A 16,962-nucleotide genomic window follows, 5' to 3' on the forward strand; every position below is an offset into this window, starting at 1 on the left:
CTCCTTGTAAAAAGGTGTCAGTTTTGTTGCCAGATAGAAGGGTAAAGAACCAATTATCATATTTTTACTGGCAAATGAGGTTCCCATAGTGTAGATGCTTGCCCCGAGCTCTCATACTCTGATGGTGCATTGTCTTTGGGTTGTGCGCCTTTTGGCGTCATCTGGTCCAACCCATATGAGACTAGGCTCTAAGGAAAGCTGTCTCGGGTGTGGATCAATCAACTTTAAGGACAGTGCACATTATCAGAGTTATGTTCTTTTGTTTGTATTATGACTGCAGGTATTGCGGTCTATGCAAACATGACTCCTTGTAAAAAGGTGTCAGTTTTGTTGCCAGATAGAAGGGTAAAGAACCAATTATCATATTTTTACTGGCAAATGAGGTTCCCATAGTGTAGATGCTTGCCCCGAGCTCTCATACTCTGATGGTGCATTGTCTTTGGGTTGTGCGCCTTTTGGCGTCATCTGGTCCAACCCATATGAGACTAGGCTCTAAGGAAAGCTGTCTCGGGTGTGGATCAATCAACTTTAAGGACAGTGCACATTATCAGAGTTAAGTTCTTTTGTTTGTATTATGACTGCAGGTATTGCGGTCTATGCAAACATGACTCCTTGTAAAAAGGTGTCAGTTTTGTTGCCAGATAGAAGGGTAAAGAACCAATTATCATATTTTTACTGGCAAATGAGGTTCCCATAGTGTAGATGCTTGCCCCGAGCTCTCATACTCTGATGGTGCATTGTCTTTGGGTTGTGCGCCTTTTGGCGTCATCTGGTCCAACCCATATGAGACTAGGCTCTAAGGAAAGCTGTCTCGGGTGTGGATCAATCAACTTTAAGGACAGTGCACATTATCAGAGTTATGTTCTTTTGTTTGTATTATGACTGCAGGTATTGCGGTCTATGCAAACATGACTCCTTGTAAAAAGGTGTCAGTTTTGTTGCCAGATAGAAGGGTAAAGAACCAATTATCATATTTTTACTGGCAAATGAGGTTCCCATAGTGTAGATGCTTGCCCCGAGCTCTCATACTCTGATGGTGCATTGTCTTTGGGTTGTGCGCCTTTTGGCGTCATCTGGTCCAACCCATATGAGACTAGGCTCTAAGGAAAGCTGTCTCGGGTGTGGATCAATCAACTTTAAGGACAGTGCACATTATCAGAGTTATGTTCTTTTGTTTGTATTATGACTGCAGGTATTGCGGTCTATGCAAACATGACTCCTTGTAAAAAGGTGTCAGTTTTGTTGCCAGATAGAAGGGTAAAGAACCAATTATCATATTTTTACTGGCAAATGAGGTTCCCATAGTGTAGATGCTTGCCCCGAGCTCTCATACTCTGATGGTGCATTGTCTTTGGGTTGTGCGCCTTTTGGCGTCATCTGGTCCAACCCATATGAGACTAGGCTCTAAGGAAAGCTGTCTCGGGTGTGGATCAATCAACTTTAAGGACAGTGCACATTATCAGAGTTATGTTCTTTTGTTTGTATTATGACTGCAGGTATTGCGGTCTATGCAAACATGACTCCTTGTAAAAAGGTGTCAGTTTTGTTGCCAGATAGAAGGGTAAAGAACCAATTATCATATTTTTACTGGCAAATGAGGTTCCCATAGTGTAGATGCTTGCCCCGAGCTCTCATACTCTGATGGTGCATTGTCTTTGGGTTGTGCGCCTTTTGGCGTCATCTGGTCCAACCCATATGAGACTAGGCTCTAAGGAAAGCTGTCTCGGGTGTGGATCAATCAACTTTAAGGACAGTGCACATTATCAGAGTTATGTTCTTTTGTTTGTATTATGACTGCAGGTATTGCGGTCTATGCAAACATGACTCCTTGTAAAAAGGTGTCAGTTTTGTTGCCAGATAGAAGGGTAAAGAACCAATTATCATATTTTTACTGGCAAATGAGGTTCCCATAGTGTAGATGCTTGCCCCGAGCTCTCATACTCTGATGGTGCATTGTCTTTGGGTTGTGCGCCTTTTGGCGTCATCTGGTCCAACCCATATGAGACTAGGCTCTAAGGAAAGCTGTCTCGGGTGTGGATCAATCAACTTTAAGGACAGTGCACATTATCAGAGTTATGTTCTTTTGTTTGTATTATGACTGCAGGTATTGCGGTCTATGCAAACATGACTCCTTGTAAAAAGGTGTCAGTTTTGTTGCCAGATAGAAGGGTAAAGAACCAATTATCATATTTTTACTGGCAAATGAGGTTCCCATAGTGTAGATGCTTGCCCCGAGCTCTCATACTCTGATGGTGCATTGTCTTTGGGTTGTGCGCCTTTTGGCGTCATCTGGTCCAACCCATATGAGACTAGGCTCTAAGGAAAGCTGTCTCGGGTGTGGATCAATCAACTTTAAGGACAGTGCACATTATCAGAGTTATGTTCTTTTGTTTGTATTATGACTGCAGGTATTGCGGTCTATGCAAACATGACTCCTTGTAAAAAGGTGTCAGTTTTGTTGCCAGATAGAAGGGTAAAGAACCAATTATCATATTTTTACTGGCAAATGAGGTTCCCATAGTGTAGATGCTTGCCCCGAGCTCTCATACTCTGATGGTGCATTGTCTTTGGGTTGTGCGCCTTTTGGCGTCATCTGGTCCAACCCATATGAGACTAGGCTCTAAGGAAAGCTGTCTCGGGTGTGGATCAATCAACTTTAAGGACAGTGCACATTATCAGAGTTATGTTCTTTTGTTTGTATTATGACTGCAGGTATTGCGGTCTATGCAAACATGACTCCTTGTAAAAAGGTGTCAGTTTTGTTGCCAGATAGAAGGGTAAAGAACCAATTATCATATTTTTACTGGCAAATGAGGTTCCCATAGTGTAGATGCTTGCCCCGAGCTCTCATACTCTGATGGTGCATTGTCTTTGGGTTGTGCGCCTTTTGGCGTCATCTGGTCCAACCCATATGAGACTAGGCTCTAAGGAAAGCTGTCTCGGGTGTGGATCAATCAACTTTAAGGACAGTGCACATTATCAGAGTTATGTTCTTTTGTTTGTATTATGACTGCAGGTATTGCGGTCTATGCAAACATGACTCCTTGTAAAAAGGTGTCAGTTTTGTTGCCAGATAGAAGGGTAAAGAACCAATTATCATATTTTTACTGGCAAATGAGGTTCCCATAGTGTAGATGCTTGCCCCGAGCTCTCATACTCTGATGGTGCATTGTCTTTGGGTTGTGCGCCTTTTGGCGTCATCTGGTCCAACCCATATGAGACTAGGCTCTAAGGAAAGCTGTCTCGGGTGTGGATCAATCAACTTTAAGGACAGTGCACATTATCAGAGTTATGTTCTTTTGTTTGTATTATGACTGCAGGTATTGCGGTCTATGCAAACATGACTCCTTGTAAAAAGGTGTCAGTTTTGTTGCCAGATAGAAGGGTAAAGAACCAATTATCATATTTTTACTGGCAAATGAGGTTCCCATAGTGTAGATGCTTGCCCCGAGCTCTCATACTCTGATGGTGCATTGTCTTTGGGTTGTGCGCCTTTTGGCGTCATCTGGTCCAACCCATATGAGACTAGGCTCTAAGGAAAGCTGTCTCGGGTGTGGATCAATCAACTTTAAGGACAGTGCACATTATCAGAGTTATGTTCTTTTGTTTGTATTATGACTGCAGGTATTGCGGTCTATGCAAACATGACTCCTTGTAAAAAGGTGTCAGTTTTGTTGCCAGATAGAAGGGTAAAGAACCAATTATGATATCATCGTTTTCAGCCGGACTTTTGAGGAGCACCTCCAGCGACTGAGAGCGGTGTTCCTCAGGATGCGTTCCGCTAAGCTTAAATATAAGCCGACTAAATGTTTTCTGCTTCGGGAATCGGTCAGGTATTTGGGCCATATCGTGAGTCGTTCAGGGATCTCGACAGACCCTGCTAAGACGCAATGCGTCAGCTCATGGCCAACGCCAACCTCGGTCACGGAGGTTCGCAGCTTTATTGGATTCGCCTCCTATTACCGTCGTTTTGTCAAGCAGTTTGCCACCATAGCCAGGCCCCTGCACGCTTTGACGGCTAAGGGTGTGCGGTTTCACTGGGGGGCGGAAGAGGAGGCTTCGTTCTGCTCCCTTCGTGACGCCTTGGTGCAGGCTCCCCCCTTGTGTTACCCCGATTTCACACAACCGTTTTTGCTTGACACGGATGCCAGCAACACGGGTATCGGGGGAGTGCTCTCACAGGTGGTCGGGGGGGTCGAACGGGTGGTTGCCTACGGTAGTAGAGTTCTTTCCCCCGCCGAACAACGCTATTGCGTGACTCGCCGTGAATTGTTAGCGATTGTGTTTTTTACACAGCAATTCAGGCCGTATCTTTACGGCCGTCATTTTACGGTTCGTACGGACCATGCGGCTCTCCAATACGCTATGCGGGTGGCGCAGCCATCGGGCCAATTGTCCCGATGGTTGGAGGTCCTTCAGGACAACCAATTCACGACGATTTACCGCAGGGTATTACGACACTCAAATGCGGACGCCTTGTCGCGGTTGCCACCGCGCACGGACTGCGCATGTTTGCTGGGATCGGCGCGGTGTAAACCCCCGGTCGCCGACACCGCGGGAGTTGCGCTCGCCGCCACTGACACCCCGGGTGTCGACGCTCCTACGGGGAGGGACTCGCTGTTATCGTTGCCCCTCATTGAGTGGGGCCGTCTCCAAATGTCCGACAGCTCCCTGCTTACGCTACGTCGGAAAGTTGACGCTCCCGAGGTAGGGGATGCGCGGGTCGGTTCCTGGGTGTGCAGACAGGGCCTCTTGATGAAGTGGGACGACATGTCCCGGCGTCACGTGCTTGTTGTGCCTTTTGCTATGCGGGGTAGGGTCGTTCTGGCTGCTCATGAACGACTCATGCATCTGGGTTTTCACAAAACGCTCGCCCTAATCCAGCGAGACTATTATTGGCCAGGGATGGGTAACGACGTGGCGAACATTCTTAAGGGATGCGTAGGGTGCGCCCGAAGAAAACCCCCACCATTGGCGGCTAATCCACCGCTGCAATCCATTCAAGTTTCGCGCACAAACGAATTGGTTGCGTTAGACATCTTGGGGCCCTTTCCTGCTACGCCGAGGGGAAATAGGTTCCTGCTGGTTGGCGTAGATTACTTCACCCGTTGGCCCATGGCATGGCCACTCGCCAACCAGTCGGCTGCGGCGGTTGCGGACGCCTTCGTCCAGGGTTATGTTTTGGACAAGGGCGCCCCCGAACGCTTGCTGACGGATCAAGGAAAGAATTTTTCGAGCGTTTTGTTGCGCGAGGTGTGCGACCTGTTGGGTACAAAGAAAGTGCGGACTTCCCCGTACCACCCGCAGACTGACGGGATGGTTGAGCGTCTGAACAGGACGATTACGTCTATGCTGTGCCAACAGGTCTGCGACGATCAGGTTGATTGGGACTTACAGGTGCCGGGGGTACTCGCGGCCTATCGAATGGCCCCTCATGCGGCGACGGGGTTTTCCCCATTTTTTCTTATGTATGGGCGGGAGGCCGATCCGGCCATGGACGTCCAACTGGGGATTTCCCAGCCACGTGCAAAATCAAAATTGGCAGACCACATCAAATTTAATATCGCCAAATTGGCTGAAGCGCGGGAGGCGGCGAGATTGAATTCGCGGTCTCGGCAAATCGCGAACGAGAGAATTTATGGACGGAGGGTGCATACGCACGATTGGAAACCAGGCGATAAGGCCTGGCTGCATTGTCCACATGCACCGTTGGCTACGTCCCCCAAATTGTTGAGACCTTGGAGGGGACCGGTGGAAATTGTGCGGGTTGCACGACCCCAGAGTATACAGATTAAAATGGGAAAACGCCGTTGGTACGTGCACCCCTCCTGACTGAAGCCCTATGCGGCACCGTGTGACCCCGTTCTGTGCCGTAGCGACCAGGCGTGTGATGTGACCGTCGACTCGGGGAGGGATGTGTCGCAGGCTGATCCTCACGTGTCTCTACCGGACCCTCCCCCAGGTGTCTCGGGCATGACGGCTGGTGACCGTCGGGAACCGGAATCCCGCGGCACGCGCGGGTCCCCGATGCCTGGCCCGTGCCTTCCTGAACTGCCGGCACCGCCGGACGGTCAACCGCGTTTGGTGCCGTACGACGGACCGGCAAGGCGGACTCGGGCTAGGGCACAACACTTTTCATGATGACATTTTTCAACACCGAGCTCGCCCGGTGTTCCCCCTCTGCCGGGGTCATGTCCCGTTCTAGGGACGCTCGGAAAGAATGGGACGCTGCACGAGTCGGAAGAAAAAAAAAAATATTTTTCTTTTCTGCATACACATTTGGTATTGTCACTCGCCGGATTGTATATATTGTTCTGTTGTTGTGTAGTGGCATTGGTTGATGGTTGCGGATGGCAGTGTTCGCGTTGTGTTGTGTTGTTACGTTGGTTGTTGTTCTTCTTGTTGTGTTACGGGGCACACTGGGGGGAGGGGGTGTTGTATATTTTTATAGCAGCCGGGTCGGCTGCGAGCTATGTGGTAGGGGGTGATGTAGTGGTGGTGTTGACGCGCGCCGACTGTGACAGTGATGGATCACGGGGCGGCACGGGGTGCGGGGTTGGGCACGCGTTGTGGGCGTGGTATAGACGCGCGCGCCGGGAGTGACGGATGACGGGGCGGCGCGGCGTGGGTGGTGAGGCACGCTGAGATGTGGGAAAACAGGATCGTAGCGAGTGGCCAGTGATTGGTCAAATAGGATGGGTGCTCTCAGCGACGTCCGCAGGTGGGGTATAAAGGGGGACGCGCGAGAGCACTCGGGGTTGTTAACCAGTTGAAGATCGAAGACGGAGTTGAAGAGCTAGTGCCCCGAGACCCCTAGTCCCGCTGTCCTTGTAGGGACCGGGGCCCTGTGTGGCTCGGAGGCGAGACTGTGGGACCCGTGGTTCGACGCCCACGTGGGTCGGGACTGGGGGACCCACAGTCGAGACGGACACCCCGGCAGGGTGTGTCCCGAGTAGCTCAGTGGGTGTTAGTCACCCGAGTAGCTAGTGGGCGTTAGTCGCCAGAATAGCTCAGTGGGCGTTAGTCGCCAGAGTAGCTAAGTGGGTGTTAGTCACCCGAGTAACCAAGTGGGTGTTAGTCACCCGAGTAGCTAAGTGGGTGTTAGTCACCCGAGTAACCAAGTGGGTGTTAGTCACCCGAGTAGCTAAGTGGGTGTTAGTCACCCGAGTAACCACGTGGGTGTTAGTCACCCGAGTAGCTAAGTGGGTGTTAGTCACCCGGGTAACCAAGTGGGTGTTAGTCACCCGAGTAACCAAGTGGGTGTTAGTCACCCGAGATACTACAGTGGGTGTTAGTCGCCTGTGAACCGAAGTTGGTGAAATAAAGAGTGTGCTACCCGTGAAGTCGTCTCCCGCCGAGTTACTACATTACACATGCAAGCGTATACTGTACTGTAATCAGACTGAGAGACAAACAACCGCATACGTTGATCAAATAAAGATGATTCCGGTTAAGGGCATCATTGAAATGGTTACGGAAAGCGAAGAGGGCTTGGACAGGATATGGCGCGAAAAGGATTGATGGCCCTTGGTCAAGATTAATAACGGAGTGGCGGCCAAGGAACGGAAGACATTCGAGAGGCCATCCACAGAGGAGATGGCACGGTAAAATCCGCTAGTATGTGGGTGGTCGGTGGATTATTCCATCGCATGACTGATAACGAGGATTCTTCCACCCATAATATGAATATACCGTTGTATATTTAGATGCAAGTTAACTTCTGCGTCATTCTTTCTTGCAATCGCACAACCGTGAACCCACTGAAATTAACAAGTGTATACACTCGTTAACATTTAAATACAAAATAAAAACCCACTGCACTGGATCGATTCATAATAAAGGCTGTTGCCGTTGGCTTGTAAGCTTACCATTTTTGGGTGACTCTGTGCATGAGAGCTTCTCAAGGTCGTGAAGGCATCGCTCCACCAGGTGCTGAAGTCTCCAGAATTGATCTACCACTGGCTTCTTCTCCATCGTTTTGTTTTGTTTAACTCAACACTGTTCCCAAGCACATGGGACTCCAACGCGTTTGCCAAGCTGCACCTGAACACAAGTTGGGTTGACATGGAAATGGGTTTAAGTTGGCATCATGAGCCTGTACTGCTTAGCGACAACGAAACGCAATTATCACGATTGCTGAGCACAGAGCCAAAATACCCCATACACCAAGCGACCAGCAACAAACAGCACTGTTGAACGTGTAATAGATTAGTTATTTACTCTTTGGTTCTTTTGGTAAAGTCACCTAGGCGGGGTCCACTTTCTGCCCCGCCTCCTCCCCCCTTCTCCCTCCCCCCCTACTGCCGAGGCCTATATAACCTCGTGCCACTTCAGCAGTTTTCTTCCTGTGGTTGTCCCACCTAATGACGATTGCTTGTGTTGCGATCGAAACGTCGTGATCTATTGTTTTTGTACCTACGTGACTTTGCCGAAAGAACCAAAGAGTATGGATGCCTACAGTCACGAAAGCTTCTAATCAAGATAGATTAGTTCTTATTTAGTGAATTGAGCAAAGATGTAGCAACTTGAGAAGAGGCGGTGGGTGACTGCACCCGAGACATTGTGCTGGGTGCAGTCTCTGTGATAACGCCATTGCGAGGAGTGGCTATACAGTCAGTTGGCTGCTGCTATTCTGGCCGTGGTTGTTATCAGGTCAAACCTGTTTGCTCTGGTACCACCCTTTTCCACATTAGAGGAGTCAATTGAAACGTTCCCACGCACGCGCCAATCGTAACGCCAAGTGAACTCGGCACTCGATTGAATGTTTTCAGCCTCATCCGATGGTTTAATTTTCAAAATAATGTTGACATGCAAATGAAACGAATCTGGTTTGTTGATCCACAATACATTGTGTGACTAAATGAAATGCTTACGTAATAACAGTTACCATTTTTTGTATAATCTATCACTTTCTTTGCTAAGATCATAAAACGAATGGACGTTTTCCGCTAACCATATACGCATAGCATTGTGAACGTGGCATTCCCTCCCTCCCCCCACTCGGCTTGTTTGCTGAGATGGGGGCAGTGTTACTGTGGTGCACGGAGTTTCCTTCTGTTTAATCATGATACACACGTCTACAGGACACGCAGCGGTCAAATTATGTGCGAAAGTGAAGTAAAGCAAATAAGTAAACTAGAATTGGTTTATAACCCACGGTGCGTCAAGTCACCAGCAGTCCGATAGATGCACCAGCCGTGGTTCTGGCTGGGGAATGAAAGAGACGGAGCTTACTAAGAATGACTGGGTGTGAAGAGGACGCCTTCTCCGTGCGCCAATCCACTGCTTAACGAATACTTATTTGGGCAGGGATCGTTTTACCAAAGCTCAGTGCAGTTTGGCGAGCTTACCAAGGCCGTAATTATAATATATATTGGGACACACACACACACACATCCCCCCCAATATTCAAATATGCTCAAAATGTCCCCCCTCTCAATATATTGCAATAAAATAGTTTTGGTCCCCCCCAATGTTGACTCTATGGCTACGGCCTTGATATAAGCAGTCGTAGTTTGCGCATTAAACTCTAGCTACGCGGGTTCACATTACAGTTCATTACACATTCCCACCGCTTCCTTCTTGATAAAAAAAACATTGTACGTTTGAGCGATTAATAACAGAATGATCAACGGTTGTGCAATTTGCCACCGAGTGGTCAACTTCCCATAACAGGGCCACACATCACGACGGGCGTGTTTTCGGGTTGTGGCCGTGTCGTTGAACTTTGTTGCTGCTTGACGCACTGGGAATGTATTCAGGAAGTGAATAGGAGAAGCTCCCATAATTTTAGGAACCGAATTCTGTGCGGACTAAAGAAAGCTCGTGGAGCGAAACTTGGGGGGTAAATTGTGTCGAAGACCAACGCGCGGTGGCGTAACTCCGGAAACACGTCAGGAATTCTGTGGCACAATCGCGTAAAAAAACCTAAATAAAGTTGAAACTATTTTAGCTTTTTACCTGGTTAAGGCCCCCACTGAGTTATATAACTCTTTTTTCTAGAAGCGACCTGCCCGTCACTAATGATGGCTTTAACGAAGTGGCTTATCATGTGGACATGTATAGCAGCTGGATACTCAACCGCAGTACGAGCACACACGCGAGTTGAGCAATTTAAAAGTGTATAATAGTGATGAAGTTTTTTTTTTTATAAAAATGTATATGGGTTCAAAATACACATTGGCCAGAGGATTTAAGCCAATTATGAATGGCCTGCGGGAGATTTAAAAAATCCCTGCTTAAAACCGAAATGTGAGATAATACAATGAAAACAATGGCACACATGTCGTAGAAATCCAGATTGTAAGGGGATATTGTATGTGCATGTTACACAATATCTGATTCAATGTAGGAAAGAGTTTGCATGCTTGATGCGGCATATGCAGTTCACCGACATTAAAATGCTATTGTCAATCCCGTCTGTCCTCACTGACCAATTAGAATTCCCCCTGGTGTCAGTCCATCACTAATCATCACTAATCATAATCACTCATGTCATGTCCACCGTTGGACCGACTAGGGGTCAAGGGACGGGTGATGAGAAGACACCGTCTCTGAAGCGGTTCGTATCTGGCTAAGGCTTATTGTCTGGTGTCAGGTGACGAATGCGTGGTGATTGTGCTTTACATCGTGGGTGTTGGTCATGGCGAGCAGAGTGTGGCAAATGTCGGTGTTTTAGTGAGTTCAACACGTAGGCTTTCGCGACCAATATCCATAAGAGGTTTTTGTTTGGGTTAGATCGCGTAAATATGTGTCGTTCGTTGGTGGCGAATTCCAGAGTGACGTGAGCAAAGATGCAAATGTAATTGAGTAGCGTCGGTGTGTACATCAGCACAGCAATTTCTCTTTGAGTGTTCACAACTGCTCTAACTGCACTGGCTATGGACAATCCAGCTAAACTGGTTTCTATTTGGTCGTGAATTCATTTCGAGCCACGCACATGTTTGACAGTACACAATTGCCATCTCCTAAGCAATAAAAATGCATCGCTCGTGTCGTGCACTGTGATTTACTGTCGATGGACATTGTTGAATCTTTAAATTAAGTTACATTTCGTATGCGGATGTAATACTTTGTTCAAACACAGTTCATATTAAAGGCATTTCACATATGACCTGGATGCGTATGATCACTAACACAGATTCTCAATCTGCAACGCACTTAGAGTTTGAGCCTAAAACCTCACAGCTGCTTTAATGACGCATTTAGTACGAACCTCCACTGCAGTGACGATGGAAGCATGTCGAACTTATTTCACGCCGTACATAGGCAAGCTTGCTAATCGGAGGTGCGGGAGAACGCCAATAAACTAAACACAAACAGCACTTGGAAATAAATTAGTTTTCAAAGCAACAATAATGCTGCAACACCTCTGTTTCCCCATGCTCAATATACACGACCCAATACAAGCGATACAATTTAACACGTAGGCTTTCGCGACCAATATTATTCATAATAGTTTTTTGGGTTTGATCGCGTTCTAACCTAAAACAACTATATGATGCACAAGCGAAACACCATTGTAGCATCATGGGTCCTAAACACACACGCACACCAAAACCTCCAAGTGAACAGCAGCAATACATACCGTTATACATTTGTTCACCATTCTCCTTCACAAATCATATAGAACTGTCGAGCCGAAGAGAAGGTGATCGTCGCCAAACTTACATTCAACGTCGCCGAACGCGTCCTCCCTTCCCCTACTGACGGATGAGGAGGAATTCTCAGTATGTGGAAACAAGACCCCGTGTTGATTATTATAAGTGACAACGTTTGCAGGCTACCCCCCCCGCAACACGCACAGCTACAAACGGAAGTTAGCTGAAGGGCAAGTGCGCTGCCAAACTTCCTCCGTTTCCTTAAATAAGGTAGTTACACGCCAATCTGCATTGCAGCAATTGAAACCCCCTCATATTAATTATTATATTCATTGTTTACGCTTTCAAATGATAGCGACCAGGGAGGACGAGCGTACGCAAGAAGGGTGGGACGTATGCGTAACTCACCGGTCCCCGTGCTTGCTTTCACTTCGTCGGTAAAAAAAGCAAAAGGAGCAAAATATGTGACAAGGCAAAGTGTGAGAATGCAGTTTCATGACCGCAGGATATATTTGGAGGAAGTCAAAGTACAGTATTGACTGCCAGTTTGTTTCCCCTGTGAATAGGTTTTGGAGTTGAACTTGGCGCATATAGGTGTAATGGGTTCAATTTAGGCGCACACACTTCTTGGGAGGCAACACTCATTTATTAATGAACACAACAGTAACTCAACAGTTACTCTTACTCTACACATAGGGTGGTGACCACCGACCTACCCTAGCTAACACACACTTGTCTCTTAACTGCTTCAGCGTGACCCAGCCAGGTGGCTGCTGGCAGTCCGCTCACTGGAGGCCTTCTCTTCTCGGCATCTTCACGAGGCGTCTTCATTCTTCACAGGAACAGCCCCGAACCTCCTGAGGCGGCTGCTTATATGGGCCTCGGCGTGCCCGGGCCCCACCCTGGCCACGCCTCCCCTCGAGCACCCTCTTGAAGCCCCCCCCCTCTGCTGTCCACGTGCCCCCCGAGGTCCCCCTGGACCCCCGGTCCCCACTGGGACCCGGTCACGCGTTCAGCAACGGCCCTGACGTCATTCCCGCCTCCAGCCGGGATGACGCCATGTGTGTGTGTAGACCCACATGGTAGTAACGCTCCCGGCACAGTTACGTCATACGTGTGCACCCAGTAATGATACCACAATCACTACACAGGTGTAGTGTTATCATTGGCACTTTTGTGGTTTAAATTTAAAATTTGCTGCGCGCATTTTCGCAAACACCGAGTGCAGTCGCTGCAGGTGTTCACGGAACTGCGTCCAAAGACGATGACGTCATCCAAGTAAATAAAGCAAGAGTCTCTCTGGAGTCCTGATAAAACCAATTCTCTTAATTCTAGATTTGAAGCTTTCGTGACTGCAAGGATTCATATTCTTAGGTTTTTTCGGTAAAGTCACATAGGTAAAACATTAAAATTAATAAAAGTAAAATAAAATAAAATCACGACGTTTCGGAGGCAACACAAGCTTCCGTCTTCAGGTGGAACCGTCACAGCCACGACAGCTGTATCAAGTGAAGACGGAAGCTTGTGTTGCCTCCGAAACGTCGTGATTTTTATTTTATTTTACTTTGATTAATTTTAATGTTTTACCTACGTGACTTTACCGAAAAAAACCTAAGAATACCAATTCCATTAATCGCTTAAATGTAGCCGGGGCCGAATGAAGACCCATAGGCAAACAGTTGAATTGAAAAAGCACCTGAGGGGTGCGAAACACAGTTTTGGGTTTTGAGTCATCATCGAGAGGCAATTGCCAATACCCCAAGAGCAAGTCCAAGGTGGAAAATAAACGCACACCCGACAAGGCATCCAATGAATCGTCCATCCGTGGAAGCGGATAAGCATCCTGCACGGAGACTTTATTTCTGAAATCGACGCAAAACCGCAAGGTACCATACTTCTTTTTAACCGGAACGATTGGCGCTCCCCACGGACTGGTGGATGGAGAGATTATATCAGCGACCAACATTTCATCGACCGCCTGGCGCACATGTTCCTTTTCTTTCGGACTAAACCGAAACGAATTTTGGCAGATAGGAGTGGCAACACCCGTGTCAATGTGATGATGTATCAACGATGTGCGCCCCATGTCAAATTTCCCTTTACTGAACACGTCAGAGAACTCCCGGAGCAGAGCTCGCAGCTCGCCCTTCTGCTCGCTTGTCAAGTCCGTGTTCTCTGCAAACAATCCATCTTTCCACCACTCATCCTCTGCCGCTCCCCGCTCCCCTTGCGACCACCTCGTTGGTCTCCTCTTAACTCGACGCCGTTGCGTGGGCCAACACCACACCCGCTTGCACAACTGCGGTGCGCGTCCCCGCATTTAAAACCTGGAGGAAGGGCTCTTGATCCCTCCCACCAGCGAGTGACCCTCAACCACCCTGTTGTAGGGGCTCAGCATAATCCTGCCTGCATTGGCCACCTGGTCGAGTTGCTTCCACAACCGCAGCGGGATCAGCATCTGTGCCCCAGGGGGAACCCACACAGTCTCCCTCACCAGGGCCTGAACTGTCACGGTTGCCGCACCGACACGCAATCCGATTATTGAGTGGAGGACACTCTGATCGGATTGGTGCAAGAAGGATTATAAAAGGGCAGGAAACCCAGTGAAGGTGATTAGCGGAAAAGGGGGGAGACGGGCTACTAAAGGGAATGGAGTTGTAGAGCTCGAGGTTGGTTTTGGATAACGAGTGGAAGTGTGCTGTGAGCTGGCGTCAAGAATAAAGACCCTTCTTTGACCAGCTCAAGTCTCCTATTCACTAGTACAGCACACCGGTGTGCTGGAGAGTTGTACTCAAATTGTAAATGTTGTGGATTAGCGATCCTACACACTGGTGTGCTGTACGGGTAACGAATTGGCATGTTCTATTTAAGTTAAAAACCTTACTAATTGGCTGTGTCGGGTGGTGGCAAGTTTAACGACACGTTTATATTCACGCAATCTAACCCAAAACACCTATATTATGGAAGTAGTATCGTTGTAATCATGTTTTTGGTTGCGTGCCTTCCATCGTTTGATTAGTGTACACTTGCCACAAAATAACGACAACAAATTAATTGCGGAGAAACAACTTGAATCAGAATATGCATTCATACTGGAAGAATCCGATGAGCTATAAATCTCTTTTTCACAGATCTCCAGTAGGAGCGGGTCAAAACGTTACAACAACAAACAAAACAAAAACACGACAGGAGTGCAAAGCATCGGAAAGGTAAACAAATAATTTTCAAATATATATCCATAAAACTAAACAAATTTTTTTTTATCTTACCAGGTAAAGCCTACTGATCGATAAGTTTATTTTTCAGAAGCGACCTGGCCACAAATGATATACCTCGGGAAATTACAACACAAGCCTGAAATTGCACTGAGAGATATGAAAGAGGAACACATGCATCAGAGAATGCACACAAATGAGAGATCATCAGACCGACGGCTAAGAAACCTAATGTGGACTTGGGCAAGATGCACTGCTGGAGAGGAAGGTGGCCTATGGAAGAGATTGGTAAGGGGACTGGCAGCCAAATGAGCAGACACACACACTGAAGAGGAAGACCACCAGAGAGATGGAGTGAAAGTATTAGATCGTCCATGTGAATGTGATGGAGTGTGTGACATGTCGCAGGATCATGAGGGATGAGAAAAGTGTGTGTGTGGGGGGGGGGCATCATCCAGCAGTGGATAGAGCATCGCTGATGATGACGTGTACGCATTACAGATTTACTGCACATACATGTGGAACATGTGTAGTGGCGTAACGCGTGCAGGGTTTTCAAACAGCAGTTGCATTCATGTACGGCGTTGCAAACAGTGAGGTCAGGTCAGGACGAGCAGGTGCAAGCGTGTGATCTGGGAAACAGCAGACAGAGAGATGCCAGCAATTAGGGAAAGTGGCAGTGATTGGCTGGCTGCAAATGCAAACACGCTGTAGGCGCCAAGGAGGCGAGAGATAGAGGTGATAAGGGGGGGGGGGTGCAGGTGCAAGAGACACGGGAAGGACGCCGGCTTTACGAGGGCCACCTGAGGGCATTTAAAGAGGAGGGGGATATAAGAGAATGTGTGAAACAACGGGGTTGAGTTGGTTGGAGATGAAGAAGTCAATACAAGAGAAGTTCGGGACCTCACCTCGTCCTCCCCAGCGGTGTTGGCTGAACCCCCGCTGGGGGCACGGGCGAGGTTGGAGATGTGGGTGTAGTGACAGGATAGCGGGGGAAAGGCTAGCGGAATGTTTAGTGCGAGTGTGTTAGGCTAGCGGAGAATAGGCTAGCAGAAGATTCAGTGAGAGGTTGGTGAAATGAGAAGCTAGCGGAGTATACAATTAGAGGCGATCGGAGAACAGGCTAGCGGAGCTAGCGAGCGAGAGCGTCCGTGACAGGCTAACGGAGTGCGGAGTCACAGGCTAGTGGCGCAAGAGAGAGTGAGCTCGGAGTAGGAGGCTAGCAGAGCAAGAGGGAGAGTTTGCGAGAAGAGTTCGTGTGGTGGAACGTGAGGAGCATCCGCGTGGGATGCTTCAAATGAAGTGACACAGGAGAAAAGAAGTTGAACGCGTTACTTCACACCACGACACGTGTAAAAATGTTATGGCCTGCTAAACGACAGACTCTTCTTTGTCACCGTTTTTATTCCAGTATTCATGGCTGGTGTGGCCCAGAAAGAAGAGTTTATGTTTTGTTTCGATCAAAAAAACACGTGCAAATGTGAATCGTTTTATGACGTAACAAATTGCTGAATATTTGACAAAAAGGGCAAGTGAATCCCGCTGTAGCACGGTTGGACACATACGGTGCGAAAGACGTTCAAAATACAGAACATACAAAGTACCCACAGAAACAACCGGAGTGAAAATGAGAATGACACTCAACACTGCCACATGCTGCCTCACGCCTACAACACCCGGCATGCCCTGGCGGTCGTCCATCCGAGTTTTCCTTACCTCCTGAGATCTGACAAGAGGGTAATCAAGTGCATTTCGAGTGATTTTGTCCTATGGAGGAATGCAATGGAGTAGCAGTATATTTTTACCGAAAGGAAAAAGACGAGACGTAATTCCTGGACTGGAATTAGAAGTACTGCACTGTACACACACACCAGAGTGACTCAAGTTCAACACCCATTGTGGTTACAGCGTTGTGGCTACAGCAACATGGAACGCATTGAAATGGAAAACTGTGGCAAGCACGTCTCATGAAAACAGCTTGATGTGCTTCAACCATAACATGAATTATTCGAATGTATCTACAACTCACTCAATTTAGCAATAGGCACGGTGGGAGGGCAGTTAAAAGATAGTGACGGTGAAATTTCGAAGAGAGAGAATAGTTGTAGTAACGTCTTGGTTTTATGAGTACCGAACTCCTCTTCCGC

At 47.9% G+C, this 16,962-nt stretch overlaps 1 protein-coding gene across 1 annotated transcript in view; it reads right to left on the reverse strand.

Moving 5' to 3' along the window:
- The window catches only part of LOC144936917 (phosphoinositide 3-kinase regulatory subunit 5-like), a 31,485-nt gene extending 23,511 nt beyond the window's left edge, over positions 1-7,974 (reverse strand). Inside the window, exon 1 of the mRNA XM_078864513.1 lies at positions 7,869-7,974. Within this exon, the coding sequence (XP_078720639.1) occupies positions 7,869-7,974 (106 nt within the window). The remainder of the gene's footprint in view (positions 1-7,868) is intronic.
- Between the last annotated feature and the right edge of the window lie 8,988 nt (positions 7,975-16,962).

Source organism: Lampetra fluviatilis, chromosome 1 (assembly GCF_964198595.1).
Source record: "Lampetra fluviatilis chromosome 1, kcLamFluv1.1, whole genome shotgun sequence".
NCBI lineage: Eukaryota > Metazoa > Chordata > Hyperoartia > Petromyzontiformes > Petromyzontidae > Lampetra > Lampetra fluviatilis.